This window comes from Vespa velutina, chromosome 15 (assembly GCF_912470025.1).
Source record: "Vespa velutina chromosome 15, iVesVel2.1, whole genome shotgun sequence".
Lineage (NCBI taxonomy): Eukaryota > Metazoa > Arthropoda > Insecta > Hymenoptera > Vespidae > Vespa > Vespa velutina.
The window spans coordinates 4,538,384-4,555,725 of record NC_062202.1 but is presented as its reverse complement, the minus strand read 5'-3'; the positions used below and the strand labels follow the sequence as shown (position 1 = coordinate 4,555,725).

Here is a 17,342-nt window from a genome sequence, read left to right as displayed (position 1 = left end):
TCGAAATGACTAACAAGATTTTTTGTAACTTAAATATATTAAGTATGTATTTTTTGGAAATATTTAAGAGGTGAAAATATATAATGTATGCTTCTTTTTACTTTTTTAATTAAAAAATAGTTAAAAAGAAGTGAAGCCCGCCATTAAAGATTATTTATTATTATGTAAAAATAATGTGATATATTTCATTTTACTTATATAATTTAATAAGATATCTAATATTACAAAAAAATAATTTCGAATAATTCTCGAGATTCGACTAATAACTGATAAATATTTAAACAAATGAATGAATGAATACTGTGCCGTCTTTCGATTGTTATAATTTATTATAAATAAAATTTTATTTCCGCAAAACGTATAATGAAATATATACTTGACCCTTTTCGATTGTGATACATTAAATGATAGCAGTAATAATATATTGAAAATTCCATCTGCAATAAAGTCTAATCAAATATAAAATGTTACGATCAAGCCAATATAAAAATACTATTATAAAAAATTATTTTTTCAGAATTTTATTTGAATCATTAAGTTATATTTATAAATAATACTCAGGTCGATAATCTTTAAAGGCGGATTTCAATTTTTCAAATTCTTTTGAAACAAGTATATAAACAAATATATGCTTCATATCTATACTTTCTTTATAATATACTTAAATTTAGTAAAGTTAATTATCGCATAAATATAATTTAAATTGCTATATTGGACAATAAATTATTCCAGAGCAATAATACTGGAACTAATAAATATAGAAATATAACTACAGTGAGATTATCTCTTTTTTTATAAATTATGATAAATTCTTATTTTAATATTTGTAGACATTTTTTAATACTTGAAATGACAATATATGATTTATCATGAATTTATACAGGTATTTTAATAGGTACTCCTACAGTAATATCAGAACCTATTCCATCAAGTTTAAGAGCAACAAGGACTTCCTCCCATGCATTCATGCACTGTTGATAATGCTGTATTTGATGGTCTGCCATTGTGATTAACATACTTTTCAAATCTGCTTGTTTTTCAGTATTCCACCTTTGAATATCACTACGTAAATTTTCATTAGCACAACCAACACGATCTTGAAGCAACTCGACTTGTTTTTCTAAACGTGGAATCACTTGTCCTAATTTTTCCAATTTCTCATCACGGGTTTCTGCTTTCCAAAGTGATCCACTCCAACTTTGTGTTGAGGATATGCCACTTGCAATATTCAGTAACTACATTAATAAATAGCAATAATGAGATTATTATAACACTAGAGTTCGTATGATATACATACGATGTACATATTATTAATTATGTAAGTAAACATTTATAGCATTGACAAATACCTGATCTTTCTCAACTCTTCTTTTTGCTATTTCATCAATAATCATTTCATATTCAATTTGCATAGAATCTCTTCTGCTTAAAGCATTTTTAACCGCATCTATATATGTTATATATTCACGTTCTGCATTAGGTACATTCTCTACAAGCTTTCTTTGAGCCATGGCAATGGATTCTATTGCTTTAGCAATTGCCAACAAAATAGGAGCTAGCTCTGGTTCTGAAGTAGCCCATAAAGTAAATATTGGATGTAATTGACGCAATTCAAGCAGATAATCTAGTATATTAATAACAATAGAAAATCAATGTTATTAATGAAATAATAATTTATAATCTTTACAATTACAATATTACTTATCTACATTTTAGTCCATACCTTGCCTTTCCTTGTGTATACGATGATGAATTCTATCTATAGTAGATAATTTCTGGCTTAGTGATGTACAATAATCGCGAACTTGTTCAAACTCAGGTAAATGCTGTTTCATAATATTTACACTAGTAATGTTCTGCAAAGAATCTGTCATTTTAACAAGCATATTTCCTCGACTTTTACGATGAATAAGAAATTCCTGTATAAATATAGATAACGTATGAAGCACTAATATGACATTAAAAATTCTTAATATATTTATATCATATTTATGTTTACATACTGCGGGTTTAGTTGTCAAAAAAATTTGTAAGTTTTTGTCATAACTGAGAATAGGATGATTAATAACCCTATTCAGGAATATTTGTAATAGTTTCATACGTGCTATAATAAATTCTTTGGAATAACGATCTAATTGAGCTAATAATGTATGTTTTCCTGGTAATGGCTATAACAAATAATATAAGAATTTAGTTCTTTTTATAATAAGATACAATAATTGACAATGTATTAATGTTATTTGTATTATAAAAGCTTACAGGTATAATATGTGTAGGATAAGAATCCACTAATTTTTGACGTAACCAAATGAAGTCATTGTAACGTCTGCAGACTATATATTCATTATTTTCATATTCTGGGCGTGTAACCTATGATACATTATAATATGATCTTATAATTTTATTTTACCTATAGTATTATTTTACTTTTTACAGAATTATAGAAAATTAAAATCATATTTTTTTTAGTAAAAAACATCTTTTAAAATACTATTTAACTTACTCTAGTAGTTATACGAAATGTAATATAAGTTTCCAACGTTTCAAGATGCTTTTGCGGATTATCTACTTTTACTTTTAAATCTTTTAAGTCCATTTGAAAATCAGATACATCTTGTTCTGGTATCGTAGAAAAGCTATCAACCGATGGAGATGCAATCTGAAAGATCAGTTATAAATGAATTTTTACATTTTTTAAAGATTTTATACAATTATTTTACACAATTCAAAAGATTGTATTCACCAATATTATTATATTTATATTGTCAAGTACATATATTATTCATATTAAGTTGTATCTTAAATTGCTTATACTTTTAAAAGAAAATCAATGAGAAACATATTAATTCTTTTTTTGAATAGTCAATATAATGTTTTTTAATATTTTTAAAGTTACAATTTACCACAGAGTCTTCCATCGAAGTGCTACAATTAGAAAAAAAATCGCCATCGCGACTTTCTTGCTTCACAACTCCACCCATTTCCACTGTACTTATTTCTAAAATAGCTGTATCTTCCTTAATTTTCTCCTCTAACAAATTTTCCACTTTTTCTTCGGATGTCATCATTTTGAATAATTGGAAAAAACAATATTCGATACCAGGTATTGTCAAGCTAGATCACAAACAGCCAACTCACATCAATAGCTTATACTGTTGGAGAGTTCTTTGAATGTATATATATATATATTTTTACACATATACATACATACACATGTACACATATACATATATACACATTCAAGCCAAAGGTTATAAAAGAAGATCGAGAGAGAAGAGAGAGAGAGAGAGAGAGAGAGAGAGAGAGAGAGAAGAAAAGTTATTTTTTGTTTTAAGATTCTCTTACTCTATATCTTTATCTTCTTACCGCTTCTCATTATTAGAAAGATAATGCCATCTGCAAAGTTCTCGTTATCGACATTTTATTATGTATTATTATATATACACAATACGCCAATATATTTATTATTGATACTCAAATACTATATTTATATATATATATGTATATACGTATATATGTTTATATGTATATATGTCTATATGCACATAATGCACATGCCATATATATATACATTGTGAAAAAATCTTTTCTTTTATTGATTTCCCCTAGATTGAAAGTTTTCTTCATATATTCGACGGAACACCTGAAAGTATGCAAGATTACATACACTTAGATACAAAATAGAATAACTAGTTGCTGTTCAGACGTTCGGCGCCCCTAGATAGCGCTCGATGTCTCGATAATGATCGATTACATCGAGTATTCAGAATCGTACGTATGAAGATCTATAATAAAAGCAGCCTTATAATTTAATCAAATTCATAAATAGATATTTAAAATTAAACTATACAAATTAATTATATTATTATATTGTATTATTATACTTTTTAGTAAATTGTAAAAATTATTTTTTGTAGTACATTTTTTGCAATAATGTAATAATTTTGGAAATAAACTGACATTAATTTCATTGTCAAAAGGAGTATTTCATATTTTTGTAATTTTTCTATAGGATAAATCAATTATTATTAAATATATATATATATATATATATATATATATATATATCTGTTGCATACAGAAAAGAGATTATTTTTGCAACGTGTAAGCATATATGAACATGTAGTTCGAAGGATTAAAAATTCTCTTCATAGAAATTATCTTAATATCATATTTCGTTAATGGAGATAACAATATGTGTTATATGCAAAAATAAAAAGGAACAAAACTAGATTTTAGGTTGTAGGTTTGACGGGTTCAAGTAAAATCGAGCAACTCCTCGATCGACTAGCGCGATAAGAACTGAGCATGCGTGCAGTTATCTCACTATCGGCTTAAGAGATTCTAAGAACCCTATTTAAATGTTATCAAACGAAGATTAAATATATAGAGAGTAAAGTAATCACTTATCTTCAAAAATGGATATTATTATAATTATAATAGAAATTGAAGAAAATATATGATAAGGTAAGGTGCATATTTGTCAAGGAATTTATACATTAATTACTAATTTACTTGCTAGCGTAATTATTTAATATAATATTATATATAATGAAAAGTTTTAAGGTAAATCTATATTATATAATATAACAAGATTAATTGACAGAAAAATGCAAACTTCCTTAATTATAATTTCTTTCTGAAAGGATGGTGTTTAAAAAATATCAAAAAGAAAAAGGCGTAGGAGAAAGAAAACGCCAGTTACGCTCCTGGTCATGACGCGGTCAGTGATGCCGTAGCCAAGGCGACCACAGCAGCAGACAACCGACACTCCAACCATCAGACAACAAATATACAAATTTTGTCGGAGTGTGTTACTCCGATTTTTTCTCCTCTTTGGTGCCTTCACCGTCTGTGCAGTTCTGTGGAACGACAGGTACGGTTTTCCTTCCTCGCAAAAAAACCATTTCGAATACGCAATAGGATACGTTCGGTCGCGCAAGTGCGTCCGGGCGTTGTGGTTGAAAGTTCACGCCATTCATGAAGACAGGTGAGCAAAATGAAAGATAAAGTCGGTGCTCTATGCTTCCTGTTCTTCTAAACACAATATTTTCAAATCGTCATATAATATTTCGCAGTTTCTGTAAATGCCGACAAAACATGCTTTTGCGGATTTACGTTTGTACTCGTCTTGTCGATTACAAGACTTAAATCTTAATATTTCTGAAATTTTATTTATAATCTAATATAAATTTATTTATGTATAACAGTATAAATATTAAATAGACTTAATATAAATAATTTTTTTTAATGAATTGTATATGTAAAATTAAAATGTAATACATTACCATATTACATTATGACCCTTTTTTAATATAAGATTAAAGAAAATCCATCTTCTTTTTTGCTATTAATCCTAGAAATTATTATATTGATATAGATAAATTCAAAGAAAAATTGTTTTATTACATTCTCTTACAACTTATGCATTAGTAAATTTATTATATAGTTTTGTAGATAAAAAATTTAAAGATGTTCTAATTAAAAAGGGATCACTACCATTAAATTCATTGGAATATAAAATATAGTTATATTATTTGAGAACTCTTAATACTTTTTCACAATAGAATGCAATACATGAATGATATAGATTTCATTAATCTATACTTAATAAAGTAATTTTACTTTTAATAAAACATTGATTAACAAAAAAAAATATGTTATTATATTATTTAACTAATAGAAAAGTTTATAATGTTTTATTGAAAAACTTTTTTGCATATAAGATGTATTTAATATCTATTACTTTTAATTTATGTTGGAATAAGCGAAGAATGAAATCTATCAGGATAATGCTCCCTAATTATTTCCATGATGTAAATTTTTCCTCTGATAGATTCAATACCTTTCACATAGATCGTCTGTTCAGTCACGCGTACAGTGCATTTTATTTCCACTCCCTCTATTTTCTTCCCCTTGATACTTTGTGTTTGGTACCTGCTCCCCCAACAGGTACGCGTTACCGATACATTTTACCGTGTGCACGTTATAATAGAAATGACGTGTCCTGTTCATATTGCAAGCTTTTCAGGGCTTCCCTTTGATCTTAGGATTATCGGGGATACACACATAAAAAAACGAAAGATATTGCGAATGATTGTTATATCGCATAGGTTAGAATGATGAATTCGTGTATGGTTGTCTCTATTAAACATTCTCCCTATACAAAAGGTATCTTTCATTACATATACACATGCGTATTTATTTATGATATTAATGATGAAGGAGCATAAGTTTATATTTACATTTAATATATTCTTTATCGTGTTGTTGTCATAATTTCAACATTTCTGGACTTTTAACGAACAGTTAAATTATAAACTCTTTCAAATCATATGAACAAGTTTTTAAATGGCAACAATATGCCTAATATCTTTTAAATTATTTATTAATTTTTTTAATGTGCATTATTCTTTAGAAAATTTATATTACACTATGAATGACTCAAATGGAATATTACAAGTATAAAGTTAAATACTGTTTTTTGTATATTGTTACCATATAATTAGAATTGATATGAAAGAGTGGTAGATCATTTTAAACGTTTTTGTATCAAGTAAATTAGATATTATTGACATTTAAAAGGGAACATATGTATGTTGATATCATAGATTCATCTCTTCAGAAGCAGGGAGGTGGTGGTGATACGGTGGGTGCAGAGGGAGGTCTAGCATCAATTGCCATGACTACAACAGGAGCCCAGTATGCCCTCACAGCATCCACCGGAGCTAATGGCAGTGGGGGTAGCTCTACTACAGTGGGGGTGGAGCCTAAATCAAGCGTTGTTGTTGTGACTACTTCCAGTTCCAGTGGTGGTGCTAATGTAGCTCAAACTCAATCTACCAGAGGCCAACAGCTTATCACTGTAGTTACCAGTCCTGATCCTTCAAGTCCAAGTAATTTACAGCCCATACAGGTATATAATATATCTTTATTATTCTATATTACCACAAATTTTAAGTATTAATTATAACTTCCTACTTTTGAAAATCATTATGTTTAATAGAAAACATGTTTACAAAGTAAAATATTAGTAATAATTATTTTAACATTGGATAATAATACTTCATATACTTGAATTGTATCAATCGTTAATGATAATGTGCCATTTTCAAAACATTTTGATTCCTATATCCAAATAAATCTAATAAATAAAACCAGGTGGTCTTGAGAACATGCATACTATAAATAATACTTTAGTTGTTGGTTCAGGATCCACTTGAAACAGCTGCAGATTCTTCCAATGGCTCAACAGGTACCTCAGCACATGTTACAGCACAAGTAGTGGTCAATACTACTCATTCTGGTCAGCATACATTTGTTGATAGTGACACTGCATCTACATCTGCTGGCACTATTGTCAGTGGTTCTCCTCATTATATAACAGTTACAGGTACTTATAGGATACAATACCTTTCATTTAGCATGTGTTATAATTTAAGAGCATATTGACATTCCTTTTTTATATCTTTGACATATAATCTTATAAATTGATTTGGTATTGCTACAATTTGGTATCATCAGAGAAAAGTCTACAATATGGATATAATTTAATTATGTCATAGATATTTAATGAATTTAAATGTATAACAAAGGATTGGTCATAATAATGCATGCTAAAAAGTAGATGGATTAATTTGAAAAGATATAGAATTTGAGTAGACATTTGGCCCTTTCCATGCTGCTGAAAAACATGCCTTCTGTTCTACTCTGACCACATTAGACACCAGTGATTCACCATCCTACGCATCCCTCACAACGACAGTAGGTGAGGGCTGATATAATCACCATGCCTTTTACCCTGGTTTACAATATTTTTATACTAATAAATAATATATTGTTTTGAAGTTTTTGATTCATTTGTTTATTTTTGCAAATAGGTTTCACTTAATATTATATATAGTAAGAATTACATGGTGCTATAATGATTATTTTATATATATATATATATATATATATATATATATATATATATATATATATATATATATATATATATATTTAATATATACATACATTCTACAAATCTATATAGAAACGCTATACTTAGTAGTAATAGGAAACTAACTAGATTGTTCTTACAATGTAAAAATGGTATTTGTTTCAGTATCTGGGGAAGCAGAAGCAGTGGGGTCCGAATCAGTGTCCCATCCAACCTATGTTCAATATGTTGAAGGGGATGGTTCTACGTATATACCGGCGAATAGTCAGATGTAATAATTGAAATATATTTTCATAGTTGCTTTGCGCTCGCGTGATATTTTATTTTCTTATATTTTTATAGGACATATCCAGTATATGCCGTAGGAGAGGCTGGTGCAATGTATACACCTGCCTCAAGTCAATATTATACTCCAGCCTCAACACCAGTAACATATGCACAGGTTAATATTTTATTATATTTCCTTTTTTAGAAATTTATTTATTAAGTATTAAGAATATTTAAAAAAATTATATATTTAGGTCACAGCACAAGGATCAAATACTACTACTGGACAATTATTATCTCAAGGCAATGGCACTTACTTAATCCAGCAAAGTGTTGTAGATGGTGATCCAACAACACATACACTCATATCTGCTGCAGCTGCTGCTGCTCGAGCTAGTCCACAAACTGAAAATGCGGTAAGATTTTTATTATTGCATGTCAATATTTATCTTTTTCAATTGCTTTTATTTTTTCTTGTTAACTAAGTAAATTTTACGAAATTCTGAATGATTATTGCTACTTAAAAAATGTCTGTATCATATTTTTAGAAGCATGTGGATCTATACTCTGCATGATTGCAGGGTCCAAACAATATTTCGTAAAAATCAACAAGTACTCATTGATTAGACGTTTGATACAAAATATATCTTTTTATAATTGATTTTATCATAAATATATACTTATTGCACAAGTATTGTTAATAATTTTAAAAATAAACATACAGTAAGATGAGTCATTTTTAAATATTTGTTATCAAAAAAATGTTATCTAACATTGTAGTATAAATATTATACCTTTAAATATGTTCACATATTTGATTTATAAAAAGTATAGAATTTTAGATAAAATTAATACAGTTCAGGATAAAATGATAGCCCACTCAATATTTTTGTCAATTCCTAAATACATATGCATACATATGTTCATTTTGCATTCTATATCTGTTTGTATTGTATATCATTATGTATTATATATCTCATCATACGTAAACATACCAAAGGTCACTTTTATGGAAAGAAATGTAAACAAAAGCTAAAATCGATGCAACAATATGATAGCACATTTGAGACATTTTCTATTATGTTCAGATCTGGAAACCTACAAAGCCAATCTTGTTGGAAAATCCAATTCTTTTTCATAATTCGAGCAGCATATTTTGTAATTGTCTATCCATTAGATTTATGTATTTCTGACTGTTCATCTGACCCGAAATGAAGACTTTCCGTGGTATTCAATTTCAGCCTATACCATTACACTCCGTCTTCACATTTCCCAACGATTTAAAATGCATTGATCTTTCCTTAGATCATAATAATATGAGTGCCAACTCATTTGGCCAAATTGAACTTTTTTCATCATTGAAGATTACTTATCTCCAATGTTTCTTCCAGTGGATATGCATGTTTGCAAATTCCAAATACTTCTCTCTCTATGCTGGGATATTAAAGGAAGGCGATTTTTCAATTTTCTATACTTCAAATTGCACTATTGTAAAGCACGTTACACGTTCTCTTTCGTAGTCACAAAACCTGATTTTCTAGCAATTTTCATTGCTGTTCTCTTGCAATTAGAAGTTACTCGCAAAATGACTCACCTTCCACGTATTATTAACGCCCGTGGTCGACAAGTTGACTTCTTCTTTCTATAATTTTCTGAATTTTTCAATAAGTCGTATATTTTACGACTTATATTAAGAAGTTGTACAATTTTAGATATAAAATATTTGTGTTAGATTAAAATAATGTAATAATTCTGTCTCTTTTGCTCACTTTTATGTAATGCTTTTCTTCTACCCATTTTTTATTAAATTAAAGTAAACATTACTTAGGAATCTTTTGCTATCTTAGGCAGCTCAGGAACAATTGAAGAAGAATTTGAAATTCACAAATGTCTCAAATGTGTTATCATATTCTCCCATCGATTTTAGCTTTTGTTTACATTTCTTTCCATAAAAGTGACCTTTGGTATATTTACGTACAATGAGATATGTAATACATAATATATGCAAAATATACATACGTATGTATACATGTGTATTCAGGAATCAACAAAAATATTAAGCTATCATTTTATCCTGGACTATATTTCTATTAATTTGGGCATTTATCAAGCAATCAGAATGTTGGGTTGTTTGATAGGAGGCTGTGGTTAGCGGGGGTGGCGGGGCATACTTGATCACTGGTAATTCAGGAAGTGCTGCTGTTACCGTGGAAGAAGCAGCAGCTGCAGCAGCAAATATGACGCATGCCACTAGGGTCTCCCAAGCCACAGTAAGCTCTATTGATCCCTAATTCTTAGCTTTCTTATGTATAATGATGTTATGTCAAGCATGTATTTGCTATTGCTGTATAAAGGGTGCTTTTGCTTCATACTAATAATTTTACATTTTTTATTGTACTATTAAAAAGTCAAATAAACTTTAGATTATTTGCATTTTTATATAATGTATCGTTGTTTTCTATTGTCATAGATTTGAACATTTTTGTAGCTTTCAAATGTACTGTACATGTATTCTTTATATTTTATATACTAAATATTTACAAATAACAGGTACATTGGTTGTTGGAGAATTATGAAACTGCAGATGGTGTCTCTCTTCCAAGGTCTACACTTTATAATCATTACTTACGCCATTGTTCTGAAAACAAACTAGATCCAGTAAATGCTGCAAGTTTTGGAAAACTGATAAGATCTGTGTTCTTGGGCTTAAGAACAAGACGGTTAGGTACACGGTGAGGAATATTTGAAAAATATCTTTGTTTTATGAATAACATAAATATATGTATTGTAATATAACATTTTTTTATGAATATTCTTAGAGGGAACTCTAAATATCACTACTACGGAATTCGTGTTAAACCTAGCTCTCCTTTGGTCATGCTGAATGAAGATGGTACATCTCGTCAACAACAAACTACAAATTCTCAAACTAAACGATTTAAATTTGTAAATCAGAAGCCAGATCAAGCATATGAAAGCAATACACATTCAAATACAAACATTTCTTCTAATACCTCTCCACCACAATATCATCAGTATCTTGGTGAAGCAAGTGGTGCAATGCCTGAATTTCCAGAGATACTTGTTGGACATGGTTCCTCTTTACCTGAAGACTGTACATTGGAAGATATAGATACTTTTCGTAGCATATACAGAGAACATTGTGAGGCATTTTTAGATGCTGTTCTAAATTTTGAATTTGCAACTGTTGAAAGTCTTTGGAGAGAATTTTGGCGTAGTCAGGATAATAATAATGGTGATGAATGTGAAGAAGAAAAATATTTATCAAAGTAAGTAAACATAATTTTAAAGAAAACATCAAATGAAATATAATAAAAAAATTATATAATATAATAAAAAAAAATATAATATAATGAAAAAAATAATTCATAATATATCTATACAATTCATAGAAATATCTGTATAATAACAAACTCTCTTACTTTACAGGACCAAATTATATCAAATATGTAAATGCTCTGAAGTCCAAGATTTTATCAGGAAAGTAGATTATACATTTTATCAAAACTTAGTGGAAGTACTAATGCCAAATGTACTAAGACCAATACCAAGTATGTTACATAAAACGTTTTTTTTTCTATTATATTTATGATTATGTTTATTATTTCATATTAACAATTATTTTGTTTTATGAAGGTTCACTAACGCAGTCTATTCGAAATTTTGCAAAAGGATTAGAATCATGGTTAATTTCTGCCATGGCTGATTGTCCTGAAGAAATGACCCAAATTAAGGTATTAGAAAAGATACTAATATTTATTATTTTCTTCTTAATTTTTTAAAAATTATCCAATGAACACAATTAATATATAACTTATAAATCATTAAAATAAGTAATTTTTCAGTTAACAGCTGTCTCTGCTTTTGCTCAAACATTAAGGCGATATACATCATTGAACCATCTTGCTCAAGCTGCACGAGCAGTACTCCAAAATTCTAGTCAAATAAATCAAATGTTGGCTGATCTTAATCGAGTTGATTTTCATAATGTACAGGAACAGGTAAATATTGTGTATTATGTAATATTTTTTATTTTATAATACTTTCTATATCTTTATTATCTTAAGAATATTAAATACTTTTTTTTAATCAGGCATCTTGGGTATGTCAATGTGATTATGGTATGGTGCAACGTTTGGAGGCAGATTTTAAAGTGACACTACAACAGCAAAATTCATTAGAAGATTGGGCTATTTGGCTAAAAAGTGTTGTAACGCAAGTACTCAAACCTTTTGAAGAAAAACCTACTTTTGCTAAGGCTGCACGTCAGTTTTTACTCAAATGGTCTTTCTATAGCTCAATGGTTATTCGTGATCTCACTCTTAGAAGCGCTGCCAGCTTTGGTTCTTTTCATCTTATTAGGTTGTTATATGATGAATATATGTTTTATTTAATTGAACATCAAGTTGCTATAGCTACTGGAACAACACCTATTGCAGTAATGGGAGATGTAAGTGTAAAAAATAACAAAAAGAAAAGCTAATAAATTTATAAATACTCAATATTATTTCTCTTGAAATAAATGCGATTAAATTTATTGCAGAAAAGTCAGAATTGTCCAATAATTAATAATTTTGGAGCAACATCTAATGGCGGTAAGTTTTAATATATTTGATTATTTTTTGAAATTTTATGAATATAATTATATAAACTTTTGGATAATTATAATTTCTTTCAGATACATCTAATACAAGTCAACCTAAACGTATTAAGTTGAGCTAACTGCGTGCCTACGCTCTTAAGTTCGTGAGTAAAAAGATAGAAGATAAAAAGAGATTATATTTGAAATCATGGCGTGCAATTTTAGTTAAAATAAACGTCATAATCTTATAATCTCATAAAAGATAAAGATTTTGAAGTATTTAGCACGAAAGCATGCAGGCCTATTAAGACACACTAGTCCCGCGAATTATTTTATATAAGAATAAATCATAATTTAACAGAATGTCAGACAACTAAGATTTTTGCATAATATTCATATTGTATACAATTTAAGTAAAATTATTAACAATAAGTGATATAGGAATACATAATGTAAAGAAATAATGAGAAACAAAATCTTGTCTTATATAATTATAATGACAAGTTTAACTTATTATTAAAGGAAAATGTTTAGTTTGTTAATTTACAAAATCTAGTCGAAACACTAAATGAATGGGACCATGAATTTATCATGTCCTTTTAGCATACGCAAAACTTGTTCGATCCAGTTTTCTTTAAAAAATATGAACATACAATGTGCGAAGTAAAAAAATAGCTTATGATAGAAGAAGCTATATATGTTGGTTTTCATGTTCATTCATATTCATGAATATTTTGAGGCAAAGAATAAGTCTGGCTTATAAATAATATATCAGATCTTGAAAATCAATAATTTTTGAATAACTGACATGATCTGTTATATTGAAAAATGTTTAATCATTGAGTACGCGATCGCGCTCTTCGCATTTTTAGTATAACAGCAGAGAAACATTGTCAGCACTCAAATGATTGATTAAAACAAATTGCTTTTAATTTATTTTTATTCAAAGAAAACTGAATCAATCAAGTTCAATTAGGTAAACTTCAAGCTATGAAAGGAAAGTGCATGGAAATAAAAGATGGTGGAAAAGTAGATTGTTACATGAATGAAGTTCTCTGTGCACAGTTTTTTGAATAATCTTCTATGATTCACGAAATCCGCCCTGTCGATGGTGTTGTCAAAATATTCCTACAGGAAGAGAAGTAAATTAGATAATTAAGATAGTATAAACATACATACATGTTTTAGATATGTCCTAATATGCATATTTTTTAATGCGATTTATTAATTGTACATCGAGCATCACGATTTTGTTGAAAGATATCTATTAAAACCCATTCACATTCTCTTGGTATATTTAAACGAATAGTACAAAATGCTGATAAGTGTAGATGAAACAGAGCAACGCGATCGTTTTAATTTACTAAAAGAATAGAATGTGGTATCAAATCTATATGTATATATATTTTATATATATATAGATTTGGGTCCTATCCAATATATATATATACATATATATATATCAATAACTTGGCTTGTAAGAAGTACATGTCTGTTGAACTATGGATAACTACAAAGTGTAATGATTAGGCACTATTGGTGTCTTCAAGCATTCTATGCATTTAAATTATTTGAAATTATAATTAAGATAAATGTCAGTAAATATATGTTTTGTATTTGTCGACACACAAGTGTCTTTTTGCTGTATAATAGAATAATAGGTATAAGTGAGTATTTTGAAATTGATGTTATATTTTGCTTGTTTACGTATTATTTTGAAGAGATAAATTAAGATAAATGAACAATTCCAAATATTTTATGTATGTAGTATGATTTTTATTTTCATCAAATAAGAAGTATAGATACTGCTTTCATATACTGCTTTTCAAGATCGTGTTTGTTATTATAAATGACATATTGACTTAGCATATACATACAAGAGGGTATATAAGTACAAAAATAATGCTTACTATTTATTAAGTAATCAACATTATTATTCGTAAAGTGCTTGAAAATTTTAAATATGATTGGTTTTTAAATTAATAGATCTTTGTTTTTATACAGCTTTGCATTAATAACATTTTATCCTTTTTTAAGTAAATTTAATTCTATTCCAATTATTATAATATAAAAAGAAATTACACAATTTCTTCAGTACTATGTTAATTTTTTTTTTTTTTTTAATTTCGAAACTCAATATATCTTATTTTAGTTAGCAACATTGCCTTAATTTACAATAAATTTTCGCATATGTATCTTTTCCAAATTATTTAATGAGTATCGAAAATTATATAAAAGAAAAAATGATCAGTATATAGTATATAAATATAATTGGCATTATTCATGTTTATAACAAAAGTTAAAAAGCTATTATTTTAATGATTTGTTTTATTACATTCCTTTTTATTACGATATTTCTTTATTTGGCCTTATACTCAAAGTTCATAAATATTTTAAATAAATTAAGTGAAAATTGTTGTCTGCAATATGTTGTGTGACATAACTAATGATAAAACTTTATATCCATCCATCTTTAGTATTATTCAATATATATATAGCTGGATGAGATAGACAATAATATTTCTATTAATTTAATTAATAATTCTTACAAAATTTCCATTAGTTGAATTTTCTTACTTACGTTACATGTATTTCGCTTTGCAAATTATAGGTCAAGTTTTAATTCTATAAATAAAAACATTCAGTTACAAGTTTTTAAAAATTAATTTATATAAATTACCTCATGTTTCATTGATTATTCTTCATCTTTTGAAGAAAAAAGAAAAAACAAAATAATTGAATTTCCGGGATGTTTATTTTCAGCTAATATATTTTTTTTTTACTACTTCACGAATATTAGGAAGTGCTGAAATTTTGAAAGATATTCTCTTACTGCAACATTCATGAAGAACATTACTATACACACTAAGTGCATTATAATGTATCCTGTATAATATTATGTATAAAATAATGATGTTAATACTTGCCAAGTTTTATGGACATTTTCTTATAAGTATTGGTAGTTACTATTTTATATGTAAAGCGAATTTTTTCACCTATAATCAGATAATATGATTTTATGCGTGGCTTATCATGCAATGAATGAATACTTAGAAATTTCAGTTTAGTATGAGAAAAAACAAACTTTATTTTAATCGACTTTCAAACATACGAAGATACTTTTAAAAACAAACTAGATGTTTGGCTGAACATGGTGCCTTTATTTTATAAAAGAAGAAACATAATTAAGCATTTTTTTACCATATCATAATTATATAAATAATTCTGCAATTTTTAAAAACAATTGACCAACAAATATAAAAATATTTCCTTTTAAATTTTGTAGATTGCATGATAATCTCATCGTTTATTATAACTTTAATTAGAGAAAAATATTAAGCTTCTTTTCTAATAATTATTGGAAAAAAATTGTTTCAAGGAAAGCAGAAAATTACATTACTACAATGAAATAATATTATAAATGATTGCAAGCTTTTCATACAAATATATCTTCCAATTTATAATTTATCCTACTTATGTTCATAACTAAAAGGTACTAAATATGGATTTTAATATTATATTGCGATATTTGGATAGTAGTATGAATAAAAATAAGGTATATCTATTTATTGTATAGAATCAATGCATAACTAGTCAAACTTCTTAGACATAAGCTATGAAACAGGGATTGAGTATTACATGCAGTACATCGATGATAGATTGTGCATACAATATTTATGCGAGTGAAAAGAACAAATATTTCTATGATTATGAGCTTATAAATATAAAACTTATAGATACTTATACCATAGATACTTATGTGTAACTATTATAAGAACTGCTTTATCAAAAATTTCAATTTCCATTATTATAAACATAAAAGATGTAACATGTCTATGGAGATATAAAAAAGTGCATCGGTATAATTTTATTCAAAATGAAAAGATATATATCAATACTAATCCATTTCACAGTATTCTGTTTGGAATATATCAAAGTATAAAATACAACTACTAACATCTTATGCACTATCGTATATCTCTCTTAGGATGTTTCAATACTGAAATAATTTTGCATTTTTATGTTTGAAGTTAAATAATATTATCAAATATAGCTTCTTTGCGATTAAGCTAATACATGATCAAAATCAATACTGTTTCCTCCGTTGCGAAATAAGTAAAATGGCCTTAAACTTTTCCAATTTAAAACGTAAAAGAATTTGCTGCGTTGTTAAAGTGGGCTTTGAAAAGAAAGAGAAAATTATGGAATAAACTGAAAACAAGAAAAACAATGGAACCGTTTTTCTCTTATGACATATAGAAAATATTTTGATACCTTCAAAGTTGCACAAAACAAGAATCATTCATTACTGCTTAAATAAGATTATTTTTACTGAATGTTGCTTGAAATGACAACTTATTATGTATGAGATATAAAGAACTCTAAGAATTGTGTGAATGTGTGGATCACAAAAACTAAATAATAAATATATGTTTAAAACTTATATACAAATTAAATCTTGTTAAAGAATCAAATCCCTGTAGCTAATTTCATATTTACGTCTGTTTGAAATATAATTAATTTCATTAT

General features: G+C 27.5%; 2 protein-coding genes and 1 long non-coding RNA gene across 14 annotated transcripts; 1 reads left to right on the top strand and 2 right to left on the bottom strand.

Moving 5' to 3' along the window:
• Positions 1-814: 814 nt before the first annotated feature.
• LOC124954636 (sorting nexin-30-like) lies at positions 815-3,799 on the bottom strand. Of its 3 annotated transcripts, none has more exons than XM_047507869.1 (8): positions 3,572-3,799; positions 2,904-3,114; positions 2,504-2,659; positions 2,260-2,370; positions 2,004-2,168; positions 1,724-1,919; positions 1,350-1,624; positions 815-1,235 (listed from the first exon to the last, which is right to left on the bottom strand). In XM_047507869.1, exons 1-8 carry the CDS (start codon positions 3,625-3,627, stop codon positions 876-878), a joined length of 1,530 nt encoding a protein of 509 aa, XP_047363825.1. In that variant the 5' UTR covers positions 3,628-3,799; the 3' UTR covers positions 815-875. The 3 variants fall into 3 exon arrangements, with proteins under 3 accessions (XP_047363825.1, XP_047363827.1, XP_047363826.1); XM_047507871.1 differs by lacking the exon at positions 3,572-3,799 and adding an exon at positions 3,367-3,518; XM_047507870.1 differs by lacking the exon at positions 3,572-3,799 and adding an exon at positions 3,346-3,506.
• LOC124954631 (DNA-binding protein RFX2) lies at positions 3,520-14,859 on the top strand. Of its 10 annotated transcripts, none has more exons than XM_047507857.1 (17): positions 3,520-3,771; positions 4,647-4,990; positions 6,612-6,916; positions 7,201-7,393; positions 7,724-7,768; positions 8,108-8,213; positions 8,285-8,384; positions 8,464-8,625; positions 10,348-10,479; positions 10,760-10,941; positions 11,029-11,499; positions 11,660-11,781; positions 11,867-11,964; positions 12,076-12,231; positions 12,324-12,680; positions 12,774-12,825; positions 12,909-14,859. In XM_047507857.1, exons 2-17 carry the CDS (start codon positions 4,981-4,983, stop codon positions 12,950-12,952), a joined length of 2,535 nt encoding a protein of 844 aa, XP_047363813.1. In that variant the 5' UTR covers positions 3,520-3,771; positions 4,647-4,980; the 3' UTR covers positions 12,953-14,859. The 10 variants fall into 10 exon arrangements, with proteins under 10 accessions (XP_047363813.1, XP_047363812.1, XP_047363815.1 ...); XM_047507856.1 differs by lacking the exon at positions 3,520-3,771 and adding an exon at positions 4,150-4,467; XM_047507859.1 differs by lacking the exon at positions 3,520-3,771 and adding an exon at positions 4,151-4,467 and having other exon boundaries at positions 4,647-4,876; positions 6,626-6,916.
• Positions 4,528-6,175, bottom strand: LOC124954637. Its single transcript, XR_007102597.1, has 3 exons — positions 5,846-6,175; positions 5,289-5,356; positions 4,528-5,037 (listed from the first exon to the last, which is right to left on the bottom strand). It is a non-coding gene; the product is annotated as an uncharacterized LOC124954637 (long non-coding RNA).
• Positions 14,860-17,342: the final 2,483 nt, after the last annotated feature.